At 43.9% G+C, this 8543-nt stretch overlaps 1 protein-coding gene across 4 annotated transcripts in view; it reads left to right on the top strand.

Annotated features, from left to right (window-relative positions):
- Positions 1-370: 370 nt before the first annotated feature.
- The window catches only part of SLC4A10 (solute carrier family 4 member 10), a 152143-nt gene continuing 143970 nt past the window's right edge, over positions 371-8543 (top strand). For all 4 annotated transcript variants that reach the window (XM_063400650.1, XM_063400652.1, XM_063400648.1 and 1 more), the window contains exon 1: positions 371-663. In XM_063400650.1, coding sequence (XP_063256720.1) covers positions 616-663 — 48 coding nt within the window. In that variant the 5' untranslated portion in view covers positions 371-615. The remainder of the gene's footprint in view (positions 664-8543) is intronic.

Below are 8543 nucleotides of genomic sequence, written 5' to 3'. Positions count from 1 at the left end.
GCGCCCGCGGGGTGCAGGGGCAAGGCGGGCCCGGCGGGACCGGCCGCACCCTTCACCCCGCACCCCTCACCCCGCACCCCTCACCCCGCACCCCTCACCCCGCACCCCTCACCCCGCACCTCTTATCCCCCACCCCTCATCCCGCATCTCTCATCCCGCACCCCTCATCCCGCACCCCTCATCCCGCACCCCTCATCCCGCACCCCTCATCCCGTATTCCTCACCCCGCATCTCTTATCCCGCACCCCTCACCCCTCAGGTAGCTCCGGCTCCTGCCCCCCCGCGCGGGGCCGGCGGTGCGCGCGGCCATGTGACTGGCGCGCGCTTCCTGCCTCCGCGCCGGGAGCGCGGAGCCGGGAGCGCGGAGCCGGGAGCGCGGAGCCGGGAGCGCGGAGCCGGGAGCGCGGAGCCGGGAGCGCGGAGCCGGGAGCGCGGAGCCGGGAGCGCGGAGCCGGGAGCGCGGAGCCGGGAGCGCGGAGCCGGGAGCGCGGAGCCGGGAGCGCGGAGCCGGGAGCGCGGAGCCCGGCGCAGCCCAGCGGCTCCCGCAGCGCCCGGGGAGCGCCCCGGCCCGCGGGCGGCGGGGAGGGGGCGCCGCCGCAGCCCCGCCGCCGCCGCATGGAGACTCAGGACCAAGGGGCGCAGATGGAGCCGCTGCTGCCCACGGTACGGCTGCCGCAGCGCGGCCCCGGCCGGGGGGTTGCGACGCGCCCCGCGGGGAGGCAGCCGGGGAGGGGGTGAGGGGGCCGCCTTCTGTCCCGCCCGCCCGTGCTGGGCACCGCAGCCGATTTCTCGGTGCGTGGGGAAACAGGTTGGCTCGCTCCGGTGCCGGGCGATGCTGCGGCGGGAGCGTCTGGGCGCCAGGACGCTCGGGGTTGGAGCGGTGTGTGTTTGTGCGTGTGTGTACGGGTGTCCCTCCGGGACAAGCACCCTGCCCTCCGGCTCCCCGCCTCAGGCCTCCCCTTCCTCTCGGTACCCCCTCTCTTCATGTCCCCCGCCTCCCACATCTCCTTTCTCGGGCTGTCCTGTCCCCTCGCTCCCCGGCCGTGGGGCAGCGCAGGGGAGCGAGCACCTGTGGGCAGCCCCGCGGGATCCGCTGCGGGGCCGGGGCAGTATCCGGAGGTCCCTGGCCCTCGTCGCTTGCAGAGGAAGCTGCCGAGGACTGGCACTGACACAGCAGGGGCTGCCTCCCGCCGGATCGCGGGCTGTGCTGCGTGCTGCCGTGTCGCAGTCTCTCGTGCTCAGCCGTGGAGCTGGTGATCTGGGGCTTATTGTGTCTGGGGGCGACGCGGTACACCCTCTCCGCAGAGCACCGTGTGCCCGCACAGCTACGGCTGGGCAGCCTTTTCCCTGCAAGTAGGAAAGAGATCAGTTGATGGGGGACTTCTAGCATCGTTAGATCAGTAGGGACCCTTTTTCCTGCCAGGCCTTCCCCAAACACAGGGTTGCAGACACACAGAAGGTTTAACTGTGGGTGTCGATCTCGATCTCATACCGAGATTCTGTTTGTGAATGGTGGTTCCTGCCTTGCACAGGAAATCTGTCTGGGGCAGGGAAAAGTCTCTCATGTACATACCCAAGTGTCTGACTGTGCGTACACATCCCTGTCAACACACTGCACAGGTCTGTAGAGGCTTTGCTGCTCCTGAAATGGCTGTGTGTTAGCACAGCGAGCTGCACGGCGTTGACAAAGCTTGAAAGAGACAAGTCTCAGCTGCTGCAGGTTGATGAGATGCGCTCATGGCAAGCCCGTTTTTCATAGGGTCTGTTCCCATCATCTGTTGACGTGGTCCGTTTTGCAATCAGGTGCCAGGTTGCTACACAGTGTGAGGTTATCTCTGGCATCTTCTTTCTTCTTGTGGCAGGGACAGTTCTCCCCGTTGCTTTCTGGATCCCTTTTATGAATCCTACTTCGTATTACTTGCTGCTCTCTCAGTTTCTGGCAGTGGAGTAGAAGGTCCTGTTGCTTTCACTGACAGACTGGCTGCCGAGTTCCTTTCTGCAGAGAGACAATTAAGTGGAAACCAAGTTTCCATCTGTAGTTCATGAGAGTGATTTCGTGGAAGGCTTAGTCCTTAGTGTTTCACGCCAATGCAGTAGTCTGCGGTCAGTGGCAGTCTCGCTCTTGCTCATGCCTTGCTGGCCTGTGTGCTAGTGCCACTCTGTCAATGTGTGTTGTCTCTGTGCGATGGCCACTGCACGGGGAGCCAGAGGAGTCAGCTTTCAGAAGGCCCAACGTGCAGGATTGCCTTGGGCTGTCTGGCTTTAAATTTTGTTCCTCCAGGGCTGTGCCCAGAAAAAAGGCTGTTGCTGTGATTGAGAGCACCAAAGGAGATAGTATTTCTTGTGTGCTGATGAGGGGACAATTGTCCCTTGTTCCCGCAGGAGCCCTGCCCTGGTGCAGGACCTCTCTGCAGAGCTGCAGGTCTCTGTCCATAGAGCTGCAGATCAGTGCTGTTGCTTGCTACGTTTGTGTCCTCGTTCCCACCTCCGTTTACTACAGCTAACTAATTCAGTTGTGTTTGCTTCAAGTGGGGACGGGAGTCTTCTCTTCTCCATGTAAGATATATATTGTGGCATGTACCCCAGTCCTCTCTTGCTCTTGTGGCTTCTGAGAGGGCCTGTGCAGCTCAGCAACACAGCATTGCTATCCTGCCACCATGATGCCACAGCTCCTTCAAGACTTGTGGGTTCTGGTGATGTTTTCTCTGTGTGTCAGGCAATAAAGCGTCTGTTTGTGCTGTGCAGTCTCAGCCTCACTGCTGTCTAGGGCTCTAGAAGGCAGAAATGCCTTTGGCATGCTGGGAGTGTTGTACCTGGAGTCATGGCAGAGTTTGGGGAACAGGAATAGGTGCTAGGTAATCGATGCTGGAGTCTGTTAGTTTGGGAGCTAATGCTGTGACATACATTTAGGGGACTTCTGGTTTGGGGACCAGTCCTCATCATGACTGGAAACAGAACAGGAATGCAAGCTGTAAAATGAATACAGGTTTGTTCCAAGTGTTGTCCCAGTTCAGTGGGCTCTGGGTATGAAGAAAAAGGCTTCTAGCAGAGCTTTTTTCCTTCAGGGCTTAGTCTGGGGACTTTGCTATATGCAACAGAGTTAATTTTTTCTTTTTTGTGAAACTGTAACACACTATGTTTTGTTATTTCTAGTAAGAAGATTGCAAATGAAGTCCTTGATTATTTTTATCTACCAATGGTGCTCAGAGATCGTGAAGTCTCAATAAAATTTCCCACCAAAATCCCACAGTATCTACAAAGTGGAATCTACTTTTATTCTAGTGTTAGTCATGTGTTATTGATTTATTATGCAGGCTTTTAATTTATGATCCCAATTCTAAGAAAATTTGAAAATGAGTAAAATACATTGTTGCCTGTGGTTCTGAGGAATTAAATAATTTCATTGGCAGTTTCCTGTCACTTTTTTTGAAAACAGGTCTTATACAAAGACCATATCCTTGTTAGCAGTTGTGCTACTTTTTTTTTTTTTTTTTTTCAGCATGGACAAATTTTGGTGAAGATTATCAGAAATCTATAGCTAATTTACTATAAGTGCAATATTGTATAAATAAATTGAAAAGGAAATTGTTCATCTGGAAACAAATTGTTGAGGCTGCTCTTGGAAACGAAAATGTAGTCTTAATTTGTATTGTTCAGTACATATACTAATATGGTAACAAAATGTGTGTTTTCAGAATCATCTAGTGATTTATTTATCAGTCATCAAGTATGTTTTTTCAGTGATTATTCAGAATGCTTTAAAATAGTTGTGAGTAATTGAAAGATTTCTGAGGAGTCATCATTTGTTTACAGAACAGGGGAAACAATCTGCAGACCTCTACAAAGATCTTCTGTTAATTTCCTAGCAAAGAACTAAATATTGCGCGTTTGTCTGTGTACATGTCCTGATTTCATGGAAATAATTTTGAAAATTGTTGCTTTATTGTGACTTTATTGGCAATTTATTCATAGCACAAGTTTTTCATATTTATTCCTGTACATTCTAGACCTCTCAATGCAAATCGAAATTGGCTTTTAAAATAGAGTTGTTATTTGGTAGAGATTTAATATTTTGGATATAAGGAGGGTGTATAGACAAAGCGCAGGTATTTTTACTCATGATATTTATGTTTGGCATGTTGTTTCTGTGTTTTCTGAAGGTAGCAGTAAAACACATGTATGGAAAGTGAAATTGACTTTTCATTTGTAAGTTCATGTTCTCTTGCCCTCCTCATTCACTCTTAAAATTAGAGGCTATTTTCTTGTATTTATATGTTTATTTATTTATGAATTTACTGTTCAAATCTGGCAGATACAGAGCCTTAAAGCACGATATTGCAGAGCTGTGTGTGGGTACTGCATATGTGTGTGCTGTGCCTGCTCTAGGTAAGGCTGTTTGTATCAGGAGCACTCTTGTGCTGCTGCAAAAGGCACGCAGTTATTGCTGCTTAGGACTCCCTATGTGGGAGAATGGTATAGCAAGATCTTGGCGAGTAACTATTTTTGGTGGAGCAGGTGAGTGTGGGAAGCTGCTCACACTAACAGGCCAAATTCTTTTGCTTTTGTTAATGCTGAGTGGGACCTTGGATGAGACTTGCAGATGAAATATATTGCTCATTGTGAGAAGGGGTGTCAGAGCCTGACTCTGTGGTTTGTATAACAGTACTCATTCCCAGTTCACTTCTCCAGAATACAGATTATAGCAACACTTAAGGCAAGTTTATACAGACTACAGGAAAAATACAGAGGCAGTATTACATTTTCAAGACAAGAGTGCTGAGATAATGGCACCACTGAAAATAAAGCTCTAAAACTTAATTGTAAGTATAAATTTAGGATTGAATTTGTTATTTTCTTTATTACTGCCTGATTCCAAATTCTAAATGAAAAGAAAAAAGAAAACTTTTCCCAGATGCTAGAAAGAAATTAGGTAACAGTCACAATCACATATTTATTTAAGCACCCCCCCCTTCTCCCTTATATTTGCCAGTGTCACAGTTAAAAAAATACATCTGTATCATATGGTGTTTTCTGGTGTTCCTGTTTAAGAGTAATTGGCAGCCTGAGACATATTTGCATAAAAAAAAAAATACTGCGTGGAAATCATCCCACCTTAATGCATCTATAGTTTGTTTGATTTCTTCCCACAAATTCTACTTGTTAAATATATGCTTTCAATTTCCTCTGTTAATAATTACATCTTCTCTCTACTTTTTCCTTTGGAAAAAATATAGAATGAATTCTAAAACAAAATACTTCCACTGACCTCTTTTAATGCGTCTTAAATAGGTAATGTTTACGGTTTCAATGGGTAAGAGGGTTTAAGTAGGTGAGGGAATACTTAATCCACTGTGAAGTGTCTTAAACAATTAGTTGTGTGTCTGATATGAGAAGGGAAAGCCATAGGCATTGCATATTCCTTTCATAGGTTCAGGTCTGCCTTGTAAAAAGCCCAAACTGTTGAAGAATCCCATCACATTATTTTGCAATAATAATGCCATTTTGATGTCATACAGATCAGTGGAGCATTGAAAGTGTTCCCACAATTTTCAGTGTTGGTGCAGTTTAAAAGTTCTTCTCATGAAATGAAAAAAGCGTAGCATATTTAAAGATAATTAAAATCCACCCTTGTTCTACAAGGTTGTTTATTAGGATAGGCAAGGTGAAAGTTGGAATAGATGATAAAGGCTATTGCTTAAAATAGAAGAAATATCTTGGGGAAAAAAGAAGTTGCAGGGTGAAATGAGGGTAAAGGAGGTGTGGAGTTCTGTGCCAACTTGGAAAATTGAGGGCATTATGGCTGAGTGATATAAAAGACAAAAGGGAGCTGACGAAATTTCATGGGCAAAGAAGTGTAGGGACAGAAGAAGGAAAACCAGGGCTTTTGCCTCCTTGTACAGCAGGCACAAAATAGTGTCTTGAATCCTGAGTCTTTGTCTTTGCCAATTGCCCTGTTCTCCTACTTAGAGCCTTTCCACTTTGTTTAATTAGGTAATTACGAGACAGCGCAAAGTTTATAAATAAATACATGTTGAAATTTAGTGGAGATGTGAAAGAGAAGGTCAAGATTTGCACGATCTCAATTTTAATCAAACAGACCAGGAACTTGCTACAAAAAAACTGGTGCAGTAACCTATTTAGGAGAAATGAAGTCTGCAAGTTACAAGAGCTAATATTTGGCATTTGTAAGGTATTATTTGATTAGTGCAGTACTATATGTGTGTTTTGAGAAAAGATTAGCAATTTTAGAACAATTCAAGAACAACAAAAATGAGCATGGGCCTAAAAATATGAAAGAGCATTTGAAGAAAGAAACTGGGATTCCTTAGCCTAGGACACGTTTGGTATGTAATACTGCTGCAAAAAGGAACAATTTCTTACATCTGTACTGAACAGGAACCAAGGGAAAGGTTATGGGACAATTTTAAAAGCATGTTAAAGAAAGCTGTCTAATGTTAAGAGTGGTATTAATAATGGAACAAATTGTCTGTATGTTTGTGGAATCTATTATCCATCTGTAGGGATAGGTAAGAAAATTATGCTGCTTTAGAGCTGAGTAATGGACTAGAAGACCTCACAAGATCTCTTCAGGTCCTATCATTCTGTGAAAAGAGCTCAGCCTTGTCTTTTTGTACAGTATGTTATAGAAGGACAATAGATTAAGTGCAAACTAAGGAGAAAGAAGTAGTTTATCTGGATTATAAATGTTGATACCCTCAGTTATGTCCACTTGAATAGTGAATTCACTATAAACATTTACATTTACTGTAGACATATTCAAAGAATATCTTGCATGATAAACGCTCACTGTTGATCCAGTTTGTTGCAAGCAAAGTTTTAAGACCATACAAAAATATAAAATGCAACATTATTTATTAATTTTTGCAAAATGCCAATCTGACATGTAGATTTTTAAGCTTTTGTGGAATCCTCTTGACATTTTAAAGAGTGTAGGACTCTGTCTGCATCAGTGGGGCTGCAAGAAGTTCCAGGACAAATTTCCCTGGGAGCATTTACTGTCACAGCAATTAGCTGTCACACTCAAAAATGCCAGAAAATATTGCACGTTTGTGTAGTTTTTTGGAGAGAGATTAAAAAAATGTTGCACCTTTTTTTGGAAACTTTTTTTAATAGTAATTAAAATGCTATAAATTCAAAATACCCTTGATCTGAAGCCACTGTTCTGATGAATAGTTCCAGATACCAGTCACTAGCAATTGCGCTAGATTATCTCTAGAGCCATTCATAGTCACTGAAACTATGTAAGGATGGAAATAAGATCCAACCCTACTATTAGATCCTGGCAAGAATAGAAAATAGGTACTTAAACTGTAATTAGTCTGGCAGGCAATGTCATTAAAGTCAAGAGCAAAATGCCATGTCTTTTCAGGAGAGAACTTGTAAACTTTCCTTTCAACATATGAACGTGCACAGAGGTTTTCCTTTAGAGCAAGCATGCAAAAACAAGGATGTGATTTCATGTCAAATCTGAAAACTTCTGAATTCTGAATACCACTGAAAACTTTGTGGTGGTTGTGTGGTATCAAGGATGTTCATAGTGTTGTAAATACGATTAGGAAATAAAAGCACAATGAGGGAGATTGTGTGTAAATTATAAGTGCTTTAGATGTTTTTATTCAATGGTACTGACTAATTGTCTTGATATTTTTTCTTTATAAAGTCAAAGAATATCATACCCAGGGGAATAAAATTATTCTCTTGCTATACTCTATAGTATAAAGAATGTAAGAATATAATAAAAATTAGAATTTCCTGTTGCCTGTGAAATAGTGGGCATTCCTCTGCCTTTGAATTCATGAAAATGTGATAACCTGTATCCATTTTCCTAAAAATGCATTAAACATTTCTTTTAATCATTTTTGTGACCTATTTAAGTAGCTACTGAAATAGAACCAGAGTGTCCCAGAACAGTACATTATCATGTCAGCAGAAGGGATATTATATGTATTGGTATTTTAAAAGAATTTATAGAATAAAATTAGTTCCCTTCTGCCCCCTCATCCCCAAGTCTGTGCAGCAGTTGCTGCCTGCTATCTTAATGCTGTTCCTCAGAAACAACTTAGTTTACAGTTCTTTTGAGACTATTGCTACTTCATTTGAGACTTGTATATATTTCCAAGGTATCATCACCATGGCAAATTTTCATGCAGTGTCTGCAAGTCTGCTCTGTGCTGAGATTTCAGCATACTTTACTTTTTTACAGCAAATTTCGTAACTTGGATTGTAACCCATATTGTCCATCTCCTTCAGTTGGTGTTATCCTTTCCCTTGATTTGAAGATAAAAATGCTCAAACATAAGACTTGACTGACTGTATAATTGTCTTTTAGAAAGCTTCCACTTTATTATGTTTTTCCTCTTTATGACTGAGCTATACTGAAATATTTTACTATGTTCACTTGTTTTTATTGCAACCTTATAATAGCTTTTGAAATTAAATGTAGCAATGAGCTGTAAAAGCACCCATAAAGTTGTGTTTCATACTCATCTGAGAATCTTCTCATGAAAATTTTGATAATAGGT

The sequence above is a fragment of the Prinia subflava genome, chromosome 6 (genome assembly GCF_021018805.1).
Source record: "Prinia subflava isolate CZ2003 ecotype Zambia chromosome 6, Cam_Psub_1.2, whole genome shotgun sequence".
In the NCBI taxonomy this organism is placed as follows: Eukaryota; Metazoa; Chordata; class Aves; order Passeriformes; family Cisticolidae; genus Prinia; species Prinia subflava.
Note: the sequence above shows the minus strand (reverse complement) of the source record. Positions and strands in the feature narration are given on the sequence as shown.